The sequence below is a fragment of the Lactuca saligna genome, chromosome 7, assembly GCF_052625555.1.
Source record: "Lactuca saligna cultivar CGN05327 chromosome 7, ASM5262555v1, whole genome shotgun sequence".
NCBI classification, from domain to species: Eukaryota; Viridiplantae; Streptophyta; class Magnoliopsida; order Asterales; family Asteraceae; genus Lactuca; species Lactuca saligna.
In genome coordinates, this window is record NC_136423.1 from 143243062 (window position 1) to 143269511 (window position 26450).

The window sequence follows — 26450 nt, forward strand, 5'->3', positions numbered from 1 at the left end:
CGTACTTATTGTTTATTAATGTGTGAACATATTTATTTTATAGTCATATCTTCTTAATGCTAGTGTTAGTAACTTGGCATCTATAGCTAGAGTTGAATACATGATTCGATCATTGCAAACCTCATGCGAGGTCAATAACAAGGTAAACATCAACACGTGGGATGACGATAGCGATGCATCCAAGTAGTTTTCGTAAGGGTGCTGCTAATAAGACACCCTATAATCATTTTTATAAAAAATCTACCTATAATCAACTTTTTGTAATCATCTTTTTCGGAAAACAATGCAATTTCAACCAATAAAAATATTTTAAACATTAATTAGAGTTGTTTAAATGGTAAAATAAGATGTCTTTTTAGCCAACCCGTAAACATTTACGTGTACTAACAATCTAAATATATATTTTATTGTATTTTTGGCGAGTAAAGACAAAACAAAGTATCCCAAGAAATAATATAAATCTATTCCTACCCATATTATTGTATTTATATATTGCGGTTTTGCCTGCCCAATGGAGGCCGTAGATGAACATGGAGTAACTTAATTAGGGCTCTATGAAAAGTATTAAAAAGTAGAGTGGCAGACGAGATTCAAGTTCTTGCTTTTAATTGGTTGAAAATAGATCTATTTTATCTCTTGGGTACTTAATCGATGTATTTCTCTCTTGTATGCTTGTAATCGATGCTTGTCATCTGTAATTTTTTGTTTGCTAGCTTATTGCTAAAAAAAAATCTATGATTCCATATTATTGTATTATATATGGCAAAGAGAGTACCCCAAAAAATAATATAAATCCCTGCAAATGTGGAATCTTCATTAATGTGTCGACTTCCGATTTAGTAACTGCCCCATGTGTTTTACTTTGTAATTAGCGCTTTGTGTGCCCAATGGCTGGAAGTAAATCGCCAATGAGTAACTTAGCGCTCTATATATGGAAAGTATTAGAAAGAAAAAGTACAATTTCAAGACAAGAACAAAAACATATATAGCAAATGGAGCTAAAGTCAAACCAATCTGCTTTGGTGACTGGCGGTGCCTCCGGAATCGGTATATTTCTAATTAATGTATATATATTTTATATAGAAAAATGGAGACAATATTGTTGATTCTAAATATAGTTCAAATAAATATTTTTCAAATGGATTATGAGAGTTTTGGATAATATCATGGACGGAGGCATGCAGTTGCTACACTCCAATCCCCAACTTTTTATTTATTTATGAAAACTCAATGATCTTTTATGATAAGTCATTACAATCACTATCACCACTAAAAAGTAAGGTGTCTTTTAGAAAAGGTTTTTTTAAACATTTTTATTTTATGAGAGAAAGACATTTACTTTGCACTCTTATTTGGAAAAAAAAAATTAATTACAAAAATTCTTATAAGCAAAATAATCCAGCCAAAATTTATTTTAATTACAAAAGACACAATTAATCTCTACCATTGATAAATAAAAATCCAAGGTCTATAATTATATTTTTGTTAGCTTATAAATTGATAAAATTGAGAGTGAAAATCTGGGAAATCTATAGAAGAATCGTAACTTTTTAGAAAAAGTTTAAATAAAGTCTTAATTATTTTTTTTAACAGAAAAGTCTTGTTATTTTGAGAAAATTATATAATATATCATTTGTTGGTCAAATATAAACAATGACTTTTTTGTTAATTTGGACAAAATATTAAATAATCAGGACTTTTCTGTTAAAAAAAAACTTTTAGGATTTTATAAAAAAAAATTTCTTAAAAGTTTGAAATTTTTCTATAGATTCAAAGGATACAATTTAACCCAACCAAATAAGATTCAATATCTTTAAAGTTTTCTTTGCAATCTAATGAAAATCTGATTTCAGTTTATTTAATTAGTATAGTTTATCAAAATCACACAACATATTTTAAAAGATGATCCACCCAAATTTATCTATTTTCCATCGGAGAGAGATTGTTTCAAATAAACAAAAGATTATGAGTAACTTTAATATGGCAAATTATTTAAGTTGTGGGTGATTCGATTATATTTTTGTTAATGTATAAATTAATGGAATCGAAATACATGGTTGAAGAAATTGTTATGGTGATTATGAATTATGTTTAAGTTTTGTAAATTAAAATTATTTAAATTTCAGTGTTGTTGAAAAACCTTTTTAAGTTAAAAATCAATTTATTTTAATAGTATATAGACTTTAAAAAATAAACAATCTTTTTTTTGTATAATGTATACATTTGATCCACCTCTTATTTTACAGATGTGATCGGTAAACTGTAAATATTTTACTTCTTAAATAACAAACAAGATCTAAGTAAGTAACACTTAGATGCAATGCCTTAATAGAGTGTGGATGTTAAAAAGTATAGTTAAATAAAAATGAAATGTTAGCATGGCAGTAATGTGGCAATCCAATGAAGTTTATAGAGTTCAATAAATTATGAATGTATTTTAACACGAAAAGGTATAATTCATTGTTTTATATGCAATAATGTAAATTATTACAAACATACCATGGATAATTCCAACGTCTTATGTGGGGTCCATCATGACATTCCATTCAATATATGTAGAATTTATTTATTTATGGCCACACTAGCCATTTTATCCTAGCTACAACCTATCAAATCATGTTAATAGCAACATCTAGTTGAAAAAAACTCTAATGGTGTAATAAAATATAGAAAAAAAAAATATTGGCATATTGCATACAATCATGAATACCTTAAATAACAAAATTAAAAGTTATTGATAATCATTTTAGAACATTAGCACTTGAAAATACTATATACATTACTTCAACTTTTCTTTTATATTATTTCAATCCAAGTATTTTAGTGTATTATTGGTGTTAATAATATGCTAGAGTAAAATTAAAAAGGAGTGTGAGTTAGAAACAAGAAACTCAATTGTGATTTAAGTTACACCTTAACTATCACGATGTAAGCTCCTCTTTTACAAAAATCCTGCCCCCGGATAATATTGTGTGTTCTTCCTAATTCTCAATTGTCATAACTCATATACATGTATGCACGCAGGTAGGGCTCTTTGCCTAGCTCTTGCCAAAAAGGGTATATTTGTCACTGTGGTTGATACTTCTGTTGAGAAAGGAGAGGAAGTTGCATCACTTTCACAAAAAGAAAATCTCAAGTTTCATTCGGGATCATTAAAGTTCCCTTCTGCTATCTTTGTAAAATGCGATGTCAGTAAGCAAGGTGAGTTACTCATTTTTTCCTACTTATTATCGAAATTGTGAAGTTCATTGACATTGATTCAACAAATAGGAGAAGTGGCTGCTGCATTTGAAAAGCACGTGGAAGTATACGGTGGTTTGGATATTTGTATTAATTGTGCTGATATCGAAACTTCTGTGCCTTTTCATGAAGACGAAACAGATGGATCAAAAACATGGAGACATGCAGTCGATGTGAATCTTGTAGCAGTTATTGATTGCACCCACAAAGCGGTATATACGCATGCTTGATGTTGACTTGTTTCTACCATGTTGAACTATAAATCAATAGATGAACATGAAACTATATTAGATTATTTACTTAAAAATCAATTGGTTTTAGATATATAGTTCATTAATAAATCATCTATTCCAAAAAAAAATGTAGATCAAAATAATGGAAGCTGCAAAAAAGCCTGGTGTGGTGATAAATTTGGGTTCGACATCTGGACTGTATCCAATGATCTCTGACCCTATCTATTCTTCCAGCAAAGGTATAATTACATTACACTAAATATCAGCAGCATTATATATAGCATGCAAATGATCATGATTCACGAAAGATTCTCTTTATCTTCCTATATAGATTATGTTTTCTCATGTTTACTCTTTTGTTTTTTTTGAAGGGGGTGTGGTTATGTTTACAAGATCACTTTCTTTCTACAAGGAAAAAGGCATCCGTGTCAATGTGCTTTGCCCAGAGGTTAGACTCAACTCTTTATTTGTGACTCAATTTTCACGAAACAGATGATAAAATCTCTTAAAAAACAGCAATTTATATTTTTAATAAGTTATTTCGGCGACTTGCCTATAGTTTGGAAACATGTTGTTCTTTTTGTTTAATATTGTTGGATTAAAATAAAACAAGAGTATATATGCAAATATAATATATGAAGGCTATAAGTAGGAGATAAACAAATGAATTTTGTTCTGTGGGATTTATGCCGAACAGAGAAATGTAGAAATAATAAAAAGTAAAAGGTTGCTTTAATCACTGAAATAGTCAATGAGAATTTAATAGATAAGAAGATGGTTTTTTAATTTTATTAGTTGGCATGATCGGTATATTTCCACTTTTAATGCTTATATTTTTTAATTTCTTCTAGCTTTCTAATGCATCCGCTGTTCATTAATTTTGGATTTATCCAGTTAAAATCTACTAATTTTCTTATTAAACTGCATGTAGATTAATCGAGCTGAGAAAGCTAAACATGTGGGTTTTCAGTTTCTTAATCTCAATGCAAGCTCAGCCTCCATGGATACATTGATACAAGGTATTATGTTGTATTAATTAGTTCATCAGGGGAGAAAACGAGAGAAAAAACTAATTTTCTTTAAATTAGGAAATTAATTACTTGTTTATGAAACAGGTGCCTTTCAACTTATTACCGATGAGAGCAAAGCTGGCTCCTGTTTACTTATCACAAACAATGGAGGCCTTGAATACATGCCAACTTCATCTCAAGAAGCAAAAAACATGACAGTGATCCCTTCAGGATTCAAGAAGACAGTTTCATCAGTTGTTCATTCCACTTTCGAGATCCCTCAAACCTTTGAGCAATTGTGAGTTGCTATATGTATATATACATCGCGATCATAACACATTTTGGTCATCATTTCCAATGTTTGTAAGATTTTGATTACGATTTGTGTCATTAATTTGACACTTGTGATGCAGAATCATTCACACCCTTAGTAGAAATTTTCGAATTGCTACACGTATGGTGCATACACCCTTGAAATTGCCAATCAAACCGGATCATGTCCTCTTGAAAATCATATATGCTGGAGTCAACGCAGGCGATGTAAGTTTGTGGGTTGCAACAAGATAGGCATAGATTAGTAGATTACAATATAATAATAATTCTACATATTTTGTCTAACATGACACATGCCATGTTTCTTTGTTTAATTCTTCACATGTTAGTTTAAAAAAGACCCACAAAAAAAAGCATATGTTAAATTATAAAATATAATTAGAATATGCATGTTTTTGTTTAACATCAAGTTATATTATTCATCATCTTTTTCTACTGATTTTTTTTTTCGAACGTGACAGGTGAATTATAGTAGTAATGGTTACTTAAGTGGAACCATAGAAGAAATCAGCTCTAAACTTCCATTTTACCCTGGACTTGAGGTATAAAAACACATATTCACAACATTGATAATTAATGTAATAATTTTTTAGAATTTGCGTTAACTTTCTTGATTCCCGGATTTGTTTTACATATTTTTTTATTTTTGGTTCATGTTTTTGACCGTTTACAAAATTACAGGGTGTAGGAATAATTGCTCTAGTGGGTGATGAGGTTAAAAATCTTAAAGTCGGCACTCCAGCAGCAATACTTAATATTGGAGCTTATTCTGAATTTACCATGGTATATGATTATATTCAATTATTTTCTATTTTATCTCTCTAGATAAACTATTTACTCAAATGCAAAATTACAAGGTGTAGGATCAATTTCGTTTATCTGATTTTAATTACGACAATGATATATTATTAGGTACAATCAGACCTCATTATTCCTGTCGAATCACCATACCCTGAAGTTGTTGCCATGCTTGTTTCTGGACTTACAGCATCAATTGCTCTAGAAAAGGTTTGTTGAAATTTTACTTTTCAATTAGAAAGTAATACGTACGCATATTTTATTATTAATTTTAACCATCTATAATTAATAAATATCAAAGTGAGAACTACATTTACAAGTTGTCAAGTTACCTTTTTCTTTCAGGGAGCACACATGGAGTCTGGAGAGACAGTTGTTGTCACTGCTGCTGCAGGAGCAACCGGACAATTTGCAGTTCAAGTAATTATCTAAACCTTTATAATTAATTAATAATCTCATTTAACTTTATGTGATGAATTATTCAATGATTGATTTTTTGGGATGATATAGCTGGCGAAATTAGCTGGAAACAAAGTAGTTGCAACATGTGGAGATAAGGATAAGGCTACATTTCTAAAGGACTTGGGAGCTGATCGAGTCATCAACTACAAAGAAGAATCCGTAAAAGATGTATGTACCTTATTTTTCATCATCTAAAGTCAACTTAATTAAATAATAAATATTATTCGTTATGTTACATGTTAATATACTACACAAATTAAACTTTCAGGTTCTTAAGAAGGAATTCCCGAATGGCGTTGACATTGTTTACGAATCTGTTGGTGGTGATATGTTTGATTCATGCTTCAACTCCTTAGCAACTTTCGGAAGAATTGTTGTCATTGGAATGACCTCCAAGGTAGCTGGATTTAGTGAATTGTATTTATGTTCTTTTTCTCTGAATTTATATAATTCTATATCTATATATATATTTCTCCCTTATCACACTTATCTTTCCTACTTTTGTTTCAGTATAATGAAGAGATTGGAACAGCGCCTAGAAACTATCCAGGAATGTGTGGTATACTTCACCAACAGAGCAAGACTTTGGTATGTAATAGTTTCACGTTTTACATCCATTGCATGAAAATGAAATATGTAAATGATCAATATTTTAATATTTTAAGGGATGTGTTTGATTATTTGTAAAAGGGAAAATGATTTAAAAACCCAACGAAGTTTTCAAACTGTTTAAAAAACCCCAATCATGTTTTGTCTGTTCAAAAAAACCCAATAAACTTAACATTTTATCTAAAAAGTCCAATTAAGTTACACTTTCTTGAAAATCAAATAAGAGAAACATATGACGTGGCTTATTACCGTATCGGAAAAATAACTTGTTAAACCAACGAAGTTTCCAAAATGTTTAAAAAACTCCAATCATCTTTTAGACTGTTCAAAAAAAACCCAACGAACTTAAACAAAACAAAATTGAAATTTTCTGAACGGTTTGAAACTTTGTTGGACATTTTAGACAAAAGGTTAAGTTCGTTGGATTTTTTTGAACAGACAAAACATGATTGGGGTTTTTTGAATAGTTTGGAAACTTCGTTGGGCTTTTAAATCATTTTCCCTTTGTAAAATACCAAAAGTACCCTTAAAGAAAAACAAAACAACCGATCGAATAAGTTTGTAGATCCATAACATTTCTTGAGAAACAAGAACAATATTATTAGTCAAATTGGTAACTTGGAAGTAGGAAATTGTTGCAGTTTTCATCGGGCTATTATAACTTCAAAACCTTGAGTGCATATATATGTTTCTTGCTTTTTAATGATTAAATTTTGAGAAACTTTCAGGCTGGATTCAACCTAGCTCATTATCATCACGTATGGAAAAGACATCTAGATAATATGATACATCTTTTCTCCACCGGAAAACTAAAGGTATCATCATATATATATCTATAACTTTATTAGCATCTTTGGATAATTCTTGCGCATAGAGTTAACATGCTACTCTTTCTTTGCAATCACATATATCAGGTTGGAATAGACCCTAAGATCTTTGTGGGTGTCGAATCTGTTGCTGATGCAGTTGAATACATCCATTCTGGAAAAAGCATTGGAAAAGTAGGAACATACAATACAATTTAATCAAACTTGATTGAAATATTGCATGCACATCGTTAACATGATCGGCTTTTCTTTGCAGGTTGTTGTTTGCATGGATCCAAGTTTCAACCAACAAGTAGCCAATTAAGCTTAAACTTACGAATAATCAAATATACGCCAGTAGACTGCAAAAACGTATTGTGTCCTAGTTCTTTCGTGAATAAAGTTGAGATGAGGAAATTTTTCTTAACGTGTAGTAGCAAATAAAGAGATGGTTTTTGATTGAGTGTAGTCAACTCGTCAACATTAAACCACCTCAATCTATGTAGTAGGGTTGGTCGTGTCAAATCGATAATTTTGTTCGCAGTTAAGTTGGCGTGTTTAAAATAGTCAATAAACTAAATTTCTAATTTCGAATTGTTACTAAATGGTTGTAACTTAACTTTGAGAAAAAGATTGAAGCTTTGTAATTTAAAGAGCATTAAAACCATACTTAATTAAAATGAGAAAAATTAAGATCATTTGGATGATTATTTTCCAATTGTATTTTATTCATTTATTGATGTATTCAACTATGATTGTTAAATAATATGCAATGTTACAATTTAAATAATATTTCGTTCAATTGTATATTCATTCGTGCTTAAACTTATATATAATTATGAATCTAATTGAAAATATATAAAATCATCATTGGTGTTCAATTGTATATTTTCGGTAAAAAAAAAGTGCAACGACTATATTGCTATTACATCTACATCAATAGTAGTTCCAGAAATATCTATATGCTTTCCGGTTGCCATACAATGAGGATAAGATTGTCTTTTTTACCGACATGCATATAATTCATTAGTTTTTATATGAAATTTCTTATTGTCTTCATAAGATTCTTGGGAAATTCATGATCCTTTCGTTAACAATCTGATCTTTTCTCAATATCACTAATCGACTCAAAATCCTCCATATGAGCCACCCCAACAATTCGCCTACAAAACAAAGGGTAATTCGATATTTCAAGCAATTCAAACATTACATTACATTATCATTTTGGCAGAAACAAATATCTTTGTGTATATCCTAAAAAGAAGTAAACTTTTTATAAAAAAGATTCCAACTTTGTGCTCTCATATCCATTATCCATTTTTATATGTCTGTATTCACAATATTTACCACTTTAAACCAAATATCTTTTAAAAACATAATTACAAATCAAATGAAAACTACATACAAGTAAATGGCAGTGATGAAAAAGAGAGGCCTAAATCAATAATAAATTATTAAATAATCTTATTTATATTATATTACCAAAAACAAAACAAAAATATCAGCTTACTCGAGGGCTTTCATGTCAGTGTCTTCATCCCAAGTTGACGATGCATGCAAAGTGAATATGCTATTTTCTACTTCTACCCGCATTCTCACTCAAATCAATAATCAGTAAATACACACACCCTAAACACAGCAAGTGGAAGTGAAGTAAGTAGTTAATAATAAAAATAATAATGAACATTAGCTTCTTGGATATGCTTCATTTTCTTCTCTAATTGGAATTCTGCTACAACTTTTTCACCTGTTATTGCTTCTGGTTGTGTTTGCTTGTAATACTGTCATATCACTCATCATTACTTCCAGTTGTGTTTACTTATAATACTGTCATATCAAAAGATGAATTAGAAAAACAAAAATTCATAATATTTTAATCTTTTACGAAATAAAAAACATCATCGGGTCAAGGAATTGACCCAAGCATATAAAGAAACTAAGAAAACATTCTATTCCGTTGATTGATTATTGATTCTTAAACGTACAAGCATTAAAGAGATCCTTATAAACAGGATCAGATAAACTAGCTAGAAAATAGGCTAAAGATAAATATAGGAATAAACTAAACAATGCACTAGTACAGAATAGCTTTTGTAGTGCGATTCTTTTTTAGGCGGTTATTTTGGGATAGTGCCTCATCAAATCAATGTAGCACTAAAAAACACGAAAACCGCATTAAAAGAGCAACAAAAAATTCCTCCAACAGATTTATTAATGCGGTTCACCAAAAATAAGCATTAAAAACGATTTTTTGATGCTATTTGCTATAAACGCACTATTAAATTATGATTTTTTGGTGCATTTTTTTCTAACCGCTTCATTAAACAACGATTTTTTTGTGCCATATTCCAAAACCGCTTCATTAAATTACGATTTTTTAGTGCCATATATTCGAAAAACCGCATCAATTATGATTTTTTGGTGCGTTTTTTTCTAACCGCTTCATTAAACAACGATTTTTTGGTGCCATATTCCAAAACCGCTTCATTAAATTATGATTTTTAGTGCCATATTCGAAAAACCGCATCAATTAAAAGCTAATTATTCTTAGTGCGAGGGTTTCTCTTCTTTGTAAATGTGAACATTCTTCTTCGACGAAATACCTCTGCAAGTGACAAAAACTCAAAATAGCCTCATTAAATTGTCTAGTTATCTTCATCAAAGGTAAATTAAATTTTATTTTTCTTTTTATTTTATATTACTTGTTTATTTATTAAATGATTGTTTAATAGTTATTTTTAAATTGATTTTTATAGATTATTAAAATGTTAAAATTTACATAACCTGTTTGTTGAAAATCAATATATTTGTTTGTTTATTTTAATTTTCAGATGACTCGTGATTATTGGATGTACAAAGCTTCATGTTTTTCTAAACTTTATATAGATGGCGTTCGAACTTTTATTAGGGTTGTCGAAGCAAATCGCGTGAATAATGGAAATGAATCAATTTCTTGTCCTTGTAACCTTTGTAAAAACTTTAAAACGTTCAATTTTATTGGAGAAATAGAGTATCATTTGTTGCAAAATGGTTTTGTGCCTAATTACACTTGTTGGTCAAGACATGGAAAAACACTTGTTGATTGTGGCACATCGTCGAGCAATATAAATATTCATAAGAGTACATACAACAATGATTCATATGTTGATGAAGATGATCATCATTCAAATGACCCAAATGACAATTTCAATGAAATGTTTGATGACATGAAGACTAACATGGATGATGTTGAACAAGAAAAGTTACAACGCGTATTTGAAGAAGCAGAAACACCGTTATATAGCGGTTCCAAATTTATGAAACTCGATGTGGTATGTAGGTTGATTAACTTAAAGTCGAAAAACGGATGGACTGATAAAAGTTTCACAAGTCTATTAGAGGTTTTGCATGACATTCTTCCGGAAGATAATGTATTACCCATTTCTACATATCAAGCAAAAAAGCTAATGTGTCCGATGGGATTGGAAGTTGAAAGAATACATGCATGTCCAAATAATTGTATGTTGTACAGAAAGGAGTTCGAGAATAAACATAATTGTTTTTTTGCGGTGCATCGAGGTATAAACGGAAAAAAGATTCGGATGAAGTAGATGATGATGTGACGAAAAATGGACCACCGGCTAAAATATTATGGTATCTCCTTATTATACCAAGACTAAAAAGGTTATTTTCAAATGAAAAAGAAGCAAAGTTACTTTGTTGGCATTCGGAAGAACGTGTAACTGACGGAAAACTAAGACATGTTGCAGATTCACCTCAGTGGAGAAATATTGATAAGAAGTATCCTGAATTTGGAAAAGAGATGAGAAACATACGGTTTGGGCTGAGTTCAGACGGGATCAATCCTTTTGAGAACATTAGCAGTCGTCATAGTACGTGGCCGGTTCTTTTATGCATTTACAATCTTCCACCATGGTTATGCATGAAACGAAAATACATTATGATGTCGTTGTTGATTCAGGGGCCGAGACAACCTGGTAACGATATTGATGTGTATTTGTCTCCTTTGATTGATGGCTTAAAAACTCTTTGGAGTTCGGGTGTAGATGTATATGATGCTTATAAGAAACAACACTTTCAATTGCGGGCCATGATTTTTTGTACTATAAGTGATTTTCCAGCATACGGTAACTTGTCAGGATACAAAACAAAGGGTAAGAAAGCTTGTCCAGTTTGTGAAGACCAAACAAGCTCAATATGGTTAACAAATTCCAAAAAAACTGTATGCATGGGACATCGAAGATTTCTTCCTAAGGGTTACCGTTTTAGGAAGAAAACTATTGAGTTTGACGGAAGTATTGAGATCATAACGATGAGGAAACGATTTGATGCATTTTCACGAGTTGCAAATTTAAATGTTGTGTTGGGAAAAAGATTTCGTGTTGATAAAAATGCCCTTTGGAAAAAAAAAGTCAATTTCTTTTGAATTGCCTTATTGGAGATATTTGGATGTTAGACATTGTCTAAATGTTATGCATATAGAAAAAAATGTATGTGAGAGCTTGATATGCTTATTATTAGAGATGAAGCATAAAATTAAAGAGGTTAATGCCCGAAAGGACATGGCCGAGATGGGGATACGTGAAGATCTTGCCCCCGAACAGAGTGCTAACGGTGTTTATCTCCCACCGACTTGTTATACTACATCAAAAGAAGAAAAAATAAAGTTTTGTCAATGTTTACATGATATTAAGGTCCCATCAACTTATTCTGCAAACATTAAAAGATTTGTGTCGATGAAAGACTGTAAATTGTTTGGAATGAAGTCTCATGATTGTCATGTTTTGATGACACATATGATTCCTATCGCAATTCGTGGAATTTTACAAGATGATATCCGACATTCTATCACTAAGCTTTATTTGTTTTTTAACAACATTCACTCAAAGGTTATTGATGTAAAAGATTTGGATCAATGGGAGAAAGACGTTTATGTTACACTTTGTGAACTAGAGATGCACTTTCCACCCTCATTTTTTGATATAATGGTTCACCTCATATCTCATATCATACAAGAAATTAAGGCTTGTGGTCCTGTATTCTTACGATACATGTACCCTTTTGAAACATACATGGGTATCCTAAAAGGTTACGTAAGAAACCGTAATCGGCCAGAGGGCAGTATTGTTGAAGGGTATACTTGTGAAGAGGTTATTGAGTTCTGCCAAGGTAATCCTATTAATAATATATTACAGTTATAACAATCTATAATATTTTATATATAATATTAATAGTTTTTGTAGGCTCTATGAAAGATGTCGAAAGTGTTGGTGTTCCAAAAACTCGTCATTCAGGTCGACTTGAAGGAAAGGGAGGAGTCGGTTGCAAAATAAACATGCCAACTTATGAAGAGTTACAAGTTGCACATTTAGTGGTCCTAAAACACATGAAATGTCTTACTCCTTACGTTGATGAACACATGGACATGTTAAAGTTAAAATACCCAGGTAAGGAAAAAATGTGGTACATAAACAATCATAACAAAGAGTTTTCGAATTGGCTGGAAAAGAAGGTAGCAGAAACGGATCTTTATGAAACCGTAAAAAGGTTGGGACATGGGCCAGATTGTAGAGTTAAATCTTATCAAGGGTACGGCATTAACGGTTATACATTTTACACCAAAGATCAAGATGAAAAAAGTACAATGCAGAATAATGGAGTTACAATGATAGCATCAACGACCGAATTCGATAGACAGGATCATGATACTTTGATAAGAATAGCCAAAGATTCTTATTACGGTGTTATACACAAAATTTGGGAGTTGAATTATTATGACTTCGTTATTCCTGTGTTCAAATGTAAATGGGTGAATAATCGTACAGGTGTTCAAGTTGATAAAGATGGTTTTACACTTGTTGACCTTTCAAGTAATGGCTACGTATCTGAGCCATTCGTTCTCGCAAAACATGTCACACATATTTTCTATATCAAAGACCCAAGCAAGAAAAAAGAGCACATCGTCTTACAAGGCAAACGACGTATTATTAGTGTTGATGATGTCGTTGACGAAGAAGAATACGACCACTTTGATGATCTACCACCATTTTCGGTTGGTATTGAACCCGGTAATTACGATAATATTGAACGCACAACATTTGTACGATCTAACATAGAAGGGACATATGTTGATTAAGTGCATGGATTGTTTTTTTTTTCTTTTTTGAATGTTGTTTTTACATGAATTTTGTATGAAATACTATCTATTGATAAATAATAACAATTTTGCCCTTATCTTTTGATAATTATAATGGTAGCCGCAATGAGAGGCTATGAGTGCCCTTAAATAGGTCCCTTGCAATGAGAGGCTATGAGTGCCCTTAAATAGACTCCTAAGATCCATCTAGCACGTAAAGTTACGAACTTTACGTGCATGCATGGGACTATAAGCTCAAAAGACCCTAAAATGGCTCTTATGTTGCTAGGGACCTTCCATGGGTGCAAAAAGCAACTCCAATCTACCTTGTGACCCCTCCCAGTCCACATGGTCCACTCTCTGAGTCTATAGTATGATTGGTCCGCCCTTTTGGGGCCTTCAGTCTATCCGGACCGCTCGCCGAGCCTTCGGTCTAACTAGTCCGCCCTGGGTATGTTGGCCTACAGCACAAAGCAGGACCTGCCTCAACCCAACCCGAATCCAACAACCATGTGCACATAAACATGTAATCATATAACATCTCACAACTAATCAAAGTCATTCTTGAGCTATTTCCAAGCTTGATTATGAATTAGGGTTTGTAATAAGCTGATTAACCTTTAGATCTAGGCATGGTTGAGCTCCAGGAGCTCGGATCTACTGCCTTTATGGAGCCATATTGCATGAAAGCCCTAGATGTACTCTCTTAGTTCATTTTGAGCCCTAAAACCTTCATTGGGTTTGTTTACACGTAAAGTTGGAAACTTTACGTGATAATCGAGCCCTAGGAACCCAGATCTATGTATGACATGAGCTGGAATCAAGCAAAATAGAGCATACAGTATTTACATGCGAAAGCCTCGGCGAGTCGTTCATCGGACTCGGTGAGTCGAGTACCCGGTCGTAGTAGGGGGTGAAATAGTCCCAGTACCCGGTCGAGAGGATAGAAGGGGTAGGTCAGGCACCCAGATATGCCTGACACTATATGTATGTTATGCGATTGTATGGTATGTGGTATATTAGGGGAACTCACTAACCTTCGTGCTTATGGTTTTCAGTTTTGGTTTCAAGTACCTCTTCTTCGAAGGGGAAGGAGTTGGCACGGTAGCGGCACATCACACACATGCCTCGTATTCCGCACTATGAGATCTTCCTGGGGAGTTATACTCTGACATTATTATGTTTTATAAAATGTTTTTCCAGACATGCGATATCTTTTATGAAATGATATGATCGGTGAATGTTGTATTTCTAATGTTTTGCTAAGTATATGTTTGAAAATGAAATTTTTGGCCCGTATTTTTTGGATGTTACACATACAGAGGCTTTTCAAGCCATCAGGGACTCCAATCCATAGATTCACTCTTCTACAGCCTAACCCTCACATAAAGTTGCAAACTTTACGTGAAAAGCAAGGAGATATAAGCCCAAAACACTTCTAGGGATAGGGTTTAAGACAAAGGGATTCACCAATGACTCTTAGACAGGAACTTTATGACCTTTTGGGCCATCACAAGTCTAGATCTAAAGTAGCAACTTCAGATCTAAGCCTCAAACTCGAGATAGCTCCCAAACAAGCTAATGAATCCCAAATCAACCACCATTCATGAATCAATAATGAAATAGCTCAAGGAGGAGGTTCCTTACCCCTGAAGTGTTACACGTAAACCCTAACCCCTAAACACTAAATCTTGAACCTTAAACCATAAATCTTAACCATTAAACACTGAACCATAAACCCTAATCCCTATACCCAAACACTAAATCCTTCAACCCAAAACTCCAAATTAAATCCACAAACAGTAAATCGGACATGATTATACACACTGGCTCGAGGCGGGTTTTTGGAATTGATATTGAATTGGTTATCTTTTCATGAATTTTAAAATTATAACTAATAATGTTCGGAAAATAAATTAACCTTGGGGTTTGATATTTCATTTGTTTCGAATAAAATACATTAAATATATGATTTATGTTATTTTAAAAAGTTCAAATTTGTTGGAAATTTTAGGATGTTACACCACTAAACACTAAGCAGCATGTTCGGTCTTAGGTAAACACTAAATGCTAAACCATGCACCCTAAACACTAAAACATTGAAACTTAAACCATAATTTTTTAAATTTTGGAAGTATATATTATGTTTTTATTGTTTTTGTAATACTTATTTTTAGAATTATATATAATTAATTATGAGTCTAACTATATATTAAATTGAATAATTTCTAATAATAATTTTTATAAAACCAATATAATTGCTAAATATTAATGACCGCATAAGAATTGCACCGCCTCATAAAAAACATGGCTCCACAATAGTCGCACCATGCATAAAAATACCTGAAGCCTTATTTATATTATTAATTTATGATTATGATTAAAACAAAATTAAAATATTTTTTTTAAGGAATCCGCCTTATAAAATAGGAAGGAACTGCCTCAAAAAAGTGAAACCGCCTTATAAAATTCGAAGGAACCGCCTCAAAAAAGTGAAACCGCATTTAAAGAAAATCACCGCCTCATAAAATCATCCGCCCACAGTCAATACCTCAAGTTTACCCTCCTGTGGTTTTCTAAATTTTTCACTGCACGCCATCTCGAAACCTCCATAGCGATTCGTAAACCCTTGCCGTCGCCAACGGAAATTCCGGTTTTAATGGACGGCTAAGTTGACGCTGGGACCTCCACAAGTCTCCACGGTAAACCTCCATAGCTCTCGTCTGAAACCTCCACAAGTCTCGGCCACATTTTCTGTTTTGAGTTGCTTTGTCATTTAAGGTATATTTACATTGATTTGTTGGTGGTGTATATATATATTGCTTTGTTTTCAAAAGTTTATTTTTAAAAAGTGTTTCAAATCTTTTAGAATTGACCGTGACTTGTCTCGTGTCGTATAGCTTTATAATTTTTAGAATCTGTAAAGTATTCATTTGTTGTTGTGAAAAAGTCTTATTACTTTACATTATAGTTTACAATCTTTAGAATACATAAACGTGTGATTGTCTCCTGGTTAATAAATGTAATACTTGGCCCCACATATATGGGGTCTACCAATTTATTGGATCGATCCTTCCTTTTCATTGCATTATGTTAGATTCTTGTTTTGTATTCATGGAATATACTATTGTATTGGATTATGTTTTTTGTCCTTATGTTATGTTTGTCTTCTATTATCCATGGATAAAAATATTTTTAATTTGTTTAATATTGTTAGGCTTGTAAAAATGGAAAATTTAGGACCAAAAAAAAGAGGTGAACGTGGTATTGCTGCATTTAAGTCAAAGATTTCTCCGGAAAAATATAAAGTGAAGTTTGATAAAAATAATATCCCAGACAATGGCATGCCAACACAGTTTAGTTCTTGGTTTGGCATGAAGGTTCGACGCAGTTTTCCTATAGATATAGAGTCGCGTAAAGCTGGAGAAAAGTATTTTAAAGATTTATGGTTATAAAATAAGGTATTTATATTTTAATTTATTGCAAATATAAATAACTTGTTAATTAATTATTATGTTTAACATATTTTGTTTTGAAATTGTAGAAACAGTGGAACATCGAGTCTAATGATCAAGAAAAATATTTGATGAGGAAAGCTGTAAAACTTGCATCAAATTTTAAATCATTCCTTGTTTCAAATTTTGTGAATCAAGAATTGAATGCTTGTCTCAAATATGATTTTATAAAACCTGATGAATGGGAAAGATTTGTTGCACAAAAAACTACTCGTGAGGTTTTGGTATGTTTTAATTGTTTATTTATTTATTTATTTATTATTATTATTATTATTATTATTATTATTATTATTATTATTAACAATTTGTTGATATGTGTGAAGCAAGAAGTGTAAAAGCTAAAGAAAGCAATGTGAAAAGGATATTCATTACATGTTTAGGTCGAAGTCGATGGAAGAGTCTTGAAAAAAAAGACATTATATGGCCTCAACTTGTAGCTAAATACGAGTTTCTGGGTCGTATACAAAATGAGCGGTCTATGTTATATTTAATGGCTTTCGCATTAATTTACCCAGAAACCAACACGTACGATCTTCCCCAAGGGGCATTTAAAGATTTTCAATATTTGGTAAACAATTATTTTTTTTTTCAATTTATGAAGATTTTGATTTTTTAGTAGATATATCTTTACAAGTATTTTTTTCTTCATAGGAACAAGAAGAGAAAAGAATGATAGCTGATGGGAGTTATTTCCGAAATAAGGAAGACCCATTAGTTAGACTTTTGGGACGCGATCACGGACAATATCTAATATCATTCGCCATACCCAGGTTTATGGTGGATTGTTCAAAAATGTGGAAAATAGTAGAACCACGAGACCGAGACAACAGGTTGACATGATCCCATCATTGCATGAATCTAGTAGTGCATCTGGTGGACGGTTGACAGAATACCCACCTATTAAGGTAATATATTTATAGTTTTCACATAATATATATATATATATATATATATATATATATATATATATATATATATATGTATGTATGTATGTATGTATATTATAAGTTATGTTTTTATATTATATTTACAAAAAAAGTTGTATGATTCACAGGTTAGGACAGAATGTGAATTGCTAGTGAATGTGGCTGATACTCAATTGATAGTAGCTAATGGTATTGCATGGCCAACATCTGAAACGGTCATACATTCATGACCAATAAGTACAGGTTGTGTGAAAGTACGGGTTGATGAAATCGTCAAAATATATGAGAACTTGCCTGTGCATGCCGTCACACGGACGGAAGAAGTTGAATATGTTAAACATCTTCTACATACCATCGTTCAGTGGCCGAGATATGCAATAAAGGTATATTTATATTTAAATATAAATATATATTTTAATATATGTTTATTTAAATATTACAAAATATTATAGCTTGTGAACAAGACACCTAGCAAATCAAATAGTGGCACGAGAATGGGGTGGAATCACGCCTCACCACACATACATGTTGATGACATCATGACGACTTCAGTTTATCGTCCATAAGTATTCAACCAGTTCACTCTTATTTTTTGTTAATTTAGTATTATTTTGATAATATTATAACAATTTTTAATTTTTTTGCTATTTTAGTTTGAGGAAAACCACATTGCTTATCAACATGAAATTAATGAACATTTTCAAGGTGGTTTAGTTGATATGGTTAGTCTTAAAAACTTGGTTTATGCTCATTTTTAGACATATTATGTTTTTTAGATGTTTTATGTTTGTATATAATCATATCTAATTACTAATGTTTTGTGTTTGTCTGTAGATGTTATCTATGAATCCACCACAAGTTCATTTAAATGCACCCGAACCCAGAGCCTGACCTGAACCCGAATCCGAATTTGAATCCGAACTCGAATCTGAATCCGAATCCGAATCCGAAACCGAACCCGAACCTGAATTCGTTACACATGATGAACCTGACTAGTTTACATCCTTGAGCAAATTACAAGAACAAAGACCTCAAATTCAATCTGTTGGTTTTCAAGTAGTAGAGTTTTTTGGGAATGCAAATGTTGTTAATATTTTTTCACCCAAAGGGATGTATCGCTGTAGGGTTCAAATTACCATCCAATATATCGAGGTATTACAACTATTTTTAAGAGATTGGCTTGATCAAAGCATTATTCATTGGTTTGCAATGTAAGTTATTATTATATTTTTTAATATGGTATTATAACTTTTTAGATATAATTAATTTTTACTAACATTGTGTAATATATATATAGGCTTCTTTTTAGGTCGCCCAATTCCGAATGTGCTTTTTTTGATCCGCTTTGCATTGCACGCTTAGATACTAAAACAGACTTGTCGTCCGTCACTAAACATATCGAAGAAGTATTTTCGTATCATAAAGACAAATGATATTTTCTTGCTCCATATTTACACGGGTAATTTTTTTCTTTCCATAATACGTTCACATGCATATACACACTACACTTATATAAATACACAGTACACATATATGCTTACTTGTTAAATAATTCTTATTTTTGCAGTATGCATTGGTTGCTTTTTATCCTATGTCCTCAAAGCAAATGTGGTTATATTCTTGATTCTTTGTGTGAAAAGAACCAAGAAAAGAAAAAAGACGCTTACCACTTTCCTTCTTTCATTGATAATGTTTTCCCGGGACGAGTTAATAAGTAGAAAACAGTAAAGATATGTTTTCTATTAATTTTTATCAATATATTTCAAATGGTTTGAAATAGTTATTGTGAATTAAATATAATGCTACAAACAAAAAGGTGGATGAGAATGTGGATTTATAGTAATAAAACATATGAAGGAGTTTGTTGAGACCATTCAACATGATTTTGAAAATAAAGTAAGTATTTTGTATAGATTTAAAATATCAATATTTTGTGTGTGTGTGTGTGTATATATATATATATATATATATATATATATATATATATATATATATATATATATATATATATGTTGTTTATTTGTTTGTTGTAGTTATGGAAAAAGTTACGCTCGTTAAACTTGAAGATATGGTCCCAAAAATAATACCTTGTTTAATTAAGATGGTGAACGATAGTTGGAAAAGAACTTTCTAAGAATTATAATGTTTTGTGTTTTATTATAACTAAAATGTAAATTAGAAATTGTTGGTTTTTTGTATAATGAAGTTTTGTTAAATAATATGTTTTTGTTTATTAATGATTTTTAGATGATATATTATTTTTTATAGTGCGGTTTTGTTTTTGTGCTCTCTCTCTCTCTCTCTCTGTGTGTGTGTGTGTGTGTGTGTGTATATATATATATATATATATATATAGAGCGGTTTCCGATTTCTAGTGCGATTATTTAATAAGGCGGTTGTTTATTTTTTGGTGCTAATATTTAATAGAGCGGTTCCTGATTTGTTGGTGCGATTACTTAATAGGACGGTTTTTGATATTTTAGTGCTAATATTTAATAGAGCGGTTGCTGATTTTTAATGCGATTTGTTATTTTAGTTTTGATATCTTAAAAGGCGGTTTCTAGTGTTTTTTAATGCGGTTTGTAAACCGCATCATCAAATAGTACTATTTTGTAGTGCCATATTTTTTGGTGCGGTCAGAAAACCGCATCAACAAACTATATTAACCGCATCATCAAATCTATTCTGTATTACTGTGATTATCTTAATGGAATAGTCTAGATGTGTAAAATAGTTCCATTACTCCCCTCAAGATGGAGCATGAAGATTACGAATGCCCAACTTGTCCGATAAAAATTTGAGACGATCTGATCCAAGTGGTTTGGTCAATAAATCAATAACTAGTCTTGAGTCTTGATTTTGACAGGTGTAATCTCCTTAGACTCAGCTCGTTTCTTAACAAAGTAACAGTCCATTTCCACGTGCTTTGTACATTCGTGGAAAACAGGATTGTGTGCAATGTGACGAGCAGATTCATTATCACTCAAAAGGGGAGTGGGTTTGTCCAAAACAATGTCGAAATCAGCCAACAGCCAACGAATCCAGAGTATTTCACTAACCGTGACAGCCATTGCACGGTATTCTGCTTCAGTAGAAGAGCATGAAACAAAAGATTGTTTCTTAGATTTACAAGAGATTGGGGCACCCCCTAAGATCAACAAATATCATGTCCGTGATCTTCGTGAGAAGGGGCATCCTAACCAATCAGAGTCACTGTAGGCAGTGAGCTTAACGTCTCCTTTCTTTGGTAAAAGTATGCCTTGCCCCAAGGTGTTTTTCAGATATCGAAGTACTCGCATGGCTGCATCCCAATGGTTTTGGCGAGGATCAGAAACAAACTGACTAAGCACGTTCACTGTGTATGTTATGTCGGGCCTAGTGGCTTGGAGATAGAGAAACCTACCAACAAGGCATCGATAGGTGCTTGCATCTACCTTGTTAGCATCATCTCCTTTATTGAGCTTCAAATTTTGTTCCATAGGAAACCGACTAGGCCGACAGCCAAGCATGCCAGAATCTTCAAGCACATCAATTGTGTATTTGCGTTAACTGAGTACTAGCCCTTTATTTGTGCGAGCTACTTCAATTCCCAAGAAGTATTTCAAAGTTCCAAGGTCTTTAATACTAAAATTCTTATCAAGGCATGACTTCGTATCTTCTATCTTCTTCCTATCATTCCCCACAATGATAACATAGTTAACATGCATAGATGTGAATAAAAAGCAAGTGATCAGCATCAGACTGTCGAAAAGCAAGATCTTGAAGGGTGGCAGTGAATTTGTGATACCAGTTTCGCGAGGCTTATTTTAGGCCGTATAAGAACTTTTTTAGCTTACATACACGTGTCTCATTATCTTTTCTGAAGCCTTGTGGTATTTTCATATAAATATGATCATCGAGATCGCCATGCAGAAATGCATTGTTGACGTCTAATTGGGATATTATCCAGTCACGCTTGACAACTATGGTAAGCAAAACACGAATAGTGACAACTTTAGCAATTGGGGCAAACATGTCATGAAAGTCGACTTCTTCCATTTGTGTGTTACCTTTTGCCACAAGGTGTGCTTTGTATCGTTCCACATCTCCATTCGGCTTATACTTCACTTTGTACACCCACTTAGAGTGTATAGATCTCTTGTCTTTTGATAGACTCGTAAGTTCCCAAGTGTTGTTTTGCTCAAGGGCTTTAATTTCCTTCTGCATTGCCTCATTCCATCGTTTGTCTCGAACTGCTTGATGAAAAAATTTAGGCTCATCGTGGGTGACGATTGCAGCTAAAAAAGATTTGTGAGATTGAGAAAAATTTTTATGAGAGACATAATTGGTAAGAGGATGTACCGTAGAGGTGACTCAATCAATGATGGATTGCAGATGATTTATTGAACGGGGGAGCTGCACTTCATAGTCTTTGTAACGGGTGGGTTGTGACCTGTTTATGGTTTCTCTTTACTGATCGTTGTTGCTGGTTTGCTGATCGGTGCTGCTGGTTTCACTGGTGGTGTGATGGTTCGTTGGTACAGAATTATCATCCACTTCGTCGAGGACATCATTTACAACAATCGTTGTATGTTGGTTGTGGTCAGAATGACTTGTAGGGCTGTTGTCATCGATAAAACCGTCATGCATGGCAGTCTCGGGTGATGAGTTTTGATCAGGAGGTGTGATGATCTTATCAACAAAGCGAAAAAGATCTTCCCTATCAGCTAGTGGTTGCATGTTTCCATGCATATATTTCATGGGAAACTCGTTTTCAAGGAATCTCACGTCCCTTGATATCACTAACTTCTTGGTTTCCATGTTAAAAATTATATAACATTTTATCCGTTGAGGGTACCCAAGAAGCATTCCTGGTTTGCCTCGTGGTTTAAATTTATCTCCCCCAGTGTCGGTGTTGCAATAGTATGCCAAGCATCCAAAGACACACATATGATCATAATCTGGTGACTCATTGAAAAGAAGCTCATAGGGAGTGAGACCACAAAGTACCTTGGATGGGAGTCGATTTTATGACATAGGTGGTAGTCAATATGCACTCACCCCAAAAAGTTTTCGGCAGGTTTGCTTGAAATAAAAGGGTACGGGCTGTTTCAAGCAAGTGTCGATGCTTGCGTTCTACCACCCCATTTTGCTGTGGGGTGTATGGACAAGTGGTTTATAAAACAATGCCTTTCTTGGCATAGAATTCATACATTTTTTAGAGATAGATTCTCCCCCGTTGTCACATCGTATCCATTTTATGTCTTTCCCAAATTGTGTTTTGACCATTTTGTGAAAATTTATGAGATGTAAACCAACTTCATGTTTGTGTTTGATAAGAAAAGTCCACACTGATCGGATATAATCATCAACTATTGTTAAAAAGTAGAGAGCCTTTGATACGGACGAGGTTCTATATTTTCCCCAAACATCACAATCTATAAGCTCAAAACAAGAAATAGTCTTTATTTTACTAATGGGAAATGGCAACCTTGTGTGCTTAGCTTTAAAACAAGCATCACACATTTTAGTATGGTTATTCGTAGAAACATCTCTAACAAAATTTAAATTCGAAATCTTCTTGGGTGATGGATGACCAAGTCTTTTGTGTCAAACCTCGAAAGTTGTCACGAGAGCCTTCTTCTCCATTGCCCCCATTCGATACAATCCTCCAATGCAGTTACCCGCACCACTCAAGTCCCTCGTCAATAATTTCTGCACAACAAAGAAGTCAGGAAAGAAAGTTACAACACAATTAAGGTTCCTTGCAAGTTTGCTAACAGATAACAAGATGTAATTGAAATTAGGAACATGTAAGACACCATCAATTTTGAGACCTCCTGGTAGGGTGTGTTCACCCTCACTAATTATGGGCACCTTATCACCATTAGGGATGATGACATGTGTTTCTTTGGTGTTTGTGACTCTGTTATCAAGAAAGTCACTTCGATGGGTGATGTGTTCGGTTGCACCCGAGTCAACCACCCATCCATCATACGTGTTAGTTCTACCTGCCAGATTAGCTTTAGGAGCCTCATCTTCTCATAAGTGTGCAACAAAAAGACGACATTGTTCATCCGTTAACCCTGGTATGGGGCTGGGTGCAACTTCTACACAAGCTGCTTTTGCCTTTGGTTTGTCTTTCTTCCCCGTCCACCAATCAGGGTAACCTATCTTCTTGAATCACCCATCGCTTTTGTGTCCTTATTTTCCATAAAAAGTGCATTTTTCTGCCTTGTCGCTGCTCTATTTCATGATTCGTTGTGCTCCTTTGTTATCCGTATGTGTGATTTGAACCCCTTATGTAGTGCGTGTTGCCTTCTTGTTCATCACGTTCACTTGGAAGGTTGTTGTTTCGCCAACTGATTTTCTGGATCCACCTGTGATTGCGTGTTGCTGCTCATCTTCAGCAACCAAGTGATACGTGGCCCCCAAGGAAGGTGGTGGCTTCATGGCAAGGATTTGGGTTCGGATGATGGATAACTCCTCATTAATATCCTTTACTTCCCGACTCGTATCGACGATGTGTGCAAGAAATGCCTGATAATGCTTCCGCAAACACTTTCGAGCTTGGATGCATGAAATGATGCGAAGGCTTGTACTTGATTTGTCGCCGTAAATCACTAATGTTTCATGGTTAGGGAGATTTAGACGAACGGCTTTTTCAAAGCACATGATGTCGGCGTGAAGAGGACTTAACCAATCCATGCCAACTATGACGTCGAAACTTTTTATTTGGACTGGCATGAGGTTGATTGGGAAAGAGTGACCGTCTAAAGTTAATGTACAACCCATGTATATGCAATTAGTGTTTTCCATTTTTCCATTTGCCATTTCTATAGTGAACGATTCTTCTAATATGCTAGATTTACGTTTAAGTAAGTGAATAAAGTTTTGGCTCACAAAGCTTCTCTCTGCTCCACTATCGAATAGGATGCATGCATATGAATTATCGAGAAGAAATGTACCAGCAACTACTCTAGGATTAGCTACGGCTTCCTTGTGACCAATAGCTAATACTCGTCCCACTCCGCCGGTATTTGTTGCCTTTAGGCAGTTTCTTTTGTAGTGGCCCACCTCGCCACAACCGTAGCATGCTTGCAGAAACGGACAGTGTGTCCCTTTCCGTTGCAGTTGGAGCACTGCATTTCCCGACAAGGTCTGTGGTGGTGGTAATTGCACTTGGTGCACTTTGGGAGGTTTCCCACATAAGGCTTTGTTGGGTAGGGATTTGTAGGAACGGTAGTAGGTACCGTCGTAGCGTTTACGGCAACCAATTGTTGTTTCTTCGAGGGTTCTTGGGAAGACCCACACTTCCCCTTATTCCACCCTCTCTTGTTGTTGTTGTTGTTGTTGTTGTTGTTGTTATTGTTGTTTCCTTTTTGTGGTTCTGGTGCAGAAGTTGTTGAGTTTTGATGATTTCCGTGATCAATAAGCGATTGTGCCAGCTCCTTGGCACTTTCAAAAGTGTCAGGTTTTGAAGCTAACACGCTTGACTGAATTTGGGGCGACAGTCCCCAAATGTATCGCTCTATTTTCTTTCTCTCGGGAGCAATCATATATGGGCAAAGGATTGCCAGATCGCAGAACCTGTTGGTATAAGTTGCTATGTCGGTGCCAATCATTCCCAGAGTCCAGAGTTTGTGCTCGAGTTTTTGAATCTCTCCTCGTGGACAGTACTCCCACATCAGCATGATTTTCAAGCTCTCCCAGCTTATTGAGTTTTCCACTATCAGGGTAAGTACCTTAACGTGGCCATTCCACCAAGTTAAAGCCCTATCTATAAGTGTGTAAGTTGCAAACTTGACTTTGGTGTGCTCGGGGCAGGAGCAGATTTCAAAGACTGATTCCGTCCTTTCAATCCACTATCTTAAAACCATCACACCAACCATTCCATTAAACACCCGGGGTTTAGCATTCGAAAAGTCTTTATAAGTGCACTCTCGGGGTTGCCCATAACTATCACCATGGTTGGAAGGATGTATGTCAATCCCTAAACCAATAGTAATAGGGGTATTGATCTGTGACATGCCAGCTGCTACAGTTTCGGTGACTGCTTCTTGGAACATGACAACATCAAATTGAGGAGGTTGCGGTGGTGGTGGTATCGTTGTTTCCCCACCGTTGTTTCGTCTTGGATTTCTACGCGGAGACATCCTTCAACTAAATATTGAAAAGACAAGGGTAAGAAGTCCATAGTATAGAAAATGTATGTGTCTCATGAACTAAATTGCTATAGTTCAACATCAGATGATAGTATGTGTCTCAAAGAACTAAATTGCAAAAAGGAGTTCAAAGGAAAATAAAAACCAAACGTGTTCAGGTGGCATCTTTATTAAAACTAACTACCCAAAAGGAACCCAACCTCACCAAGCCATGCTCCTAAGCTACCTGTACCAATCA

At 33.7% G+C, this 26450-nt stretch overlaps 3 protein-coding genes across 3 annotated transcripts; all 3 read left to right on the forward strand.

Moving 5' to 3' along the window:
- Positions 1 to 968: 968 nt before the first annotated feature.
- On the forward strand, positions 969 to 8078 carry LOC145004313 (uncharacterized). Its single transcript, XM_078963204.1, has 18 exons — positions 969 to 1047; positions 3025 to 3201; positions 3271 to 3452; positions 3607 to 3712; positions 3845 to 3921; positions 4405 to 4492; positions 4589 to 4781; positions 4897 to 5023; positions 5278 to 5358; positions 5498 to 5599; positions 5729 to 5824; positions 5960 to 6034; positions 6125 to 6244; positions 6345 to 6473; positions 6587 to 6664; positions 7414 to 7500; positions 7600 to 7686; positions 7769 to 8078. The coding sequence occupies exons 1-18, from the start codon at positions 993 to 995 to the stop codon at positions 7814 to 7816; spliced, it is 1908 nt and encodes a 635-aa protein (XP_078819330.1). The 5' UTR covers positions 969 to 992; the 3' UTR covers positions 7817 to 8078.
- Positions 8079 to 10322: 2244 nt separating this feature from the next.
- LOC145007304 (uncharacterized) lies at positions 10323 to 11917 on the forward strand. Its single transcript, XM_078966265.1, has 2 exons — positions 10323 to 10939; positions 11050 to 11917. The coding sequence occupies exons 1-2, from the start codon at positions 10323 to 10325 to the stop codon at positions 11915 to 11917; spliced, it is 1485 nt and encodes a 494-aa protein (XP_078822391.1).
- A 97-nt stretch (positions 11918 to 12014) lies between these two features.
- Positions 12015 to 13627, forward strand: LOC145007305 (uncharacterized). Its single transcript, XM_078966266.1, has 2 exons — positions 12015 to 12660; positions 12735 to 13627. The coding sequence occupies exons 1-2, from the start codon at positions 12015 to 12017 to the stop codon at positions 13625 to 13627; spliced, it is 1539 nt and encodes a 512-aa protein (XP_078822392.1).
- The last annotated feature ends 12823 nt before the right edge of the window (positions 13628 to 26450 follow it).

Bases quoted from the DNA above. Each gene is read 5' to 3' on its own strand.
- LOC145007304 (XM_078966265.1), top strand. From the start codon at position 10,323: ATGACTCGTGATTATTGGATGTACAAAGCTTCATGTTTTTCTAAACTT. The intron at 10,940-11,049 runs GTGTCCGATGGG...CGGTGCATCGAG, and splicing joins TATCAAGCAAAAAAGCTAAT to GTATAAACGGAAAAAAGATT.
- LOC145004313 (XM_078963204.1), top strand. From the start codon at position 993: ATGGAGCTAAAGTCAAACCAATCTGCTTTGGTGACTGGCGGTGCCTCC. The intron at 3,453-3,606 runs GTATATACGCAT...AAAAAAATGTAG, and splicing joins TTGATTGCACCCACAAAGCG to ATCAAAATAATGGAAGCTGC. The intron at 3,713-3,844 runs GTATAATTACAT...TTTTTTTTGAAG, and splicing joins TATCTATTCTTCCAGCAAAG to GGGGTGTGGTTATGTTTACA.
- LOC145007305 (XM_078966266.1), top strand. From the start codon at position 12,015: ATGAAGCATAAAATTAAAGAGGTTAATGCCCGAAAGGACATGGCCGAG. The intron at 12,661-12,734 runs GTAATCCTATTA...TAGTTTTTGTAG, and splicing joins GGTTATTGAGTTCTGCCAAG to GCTCTATGAAAGATGTCGAA.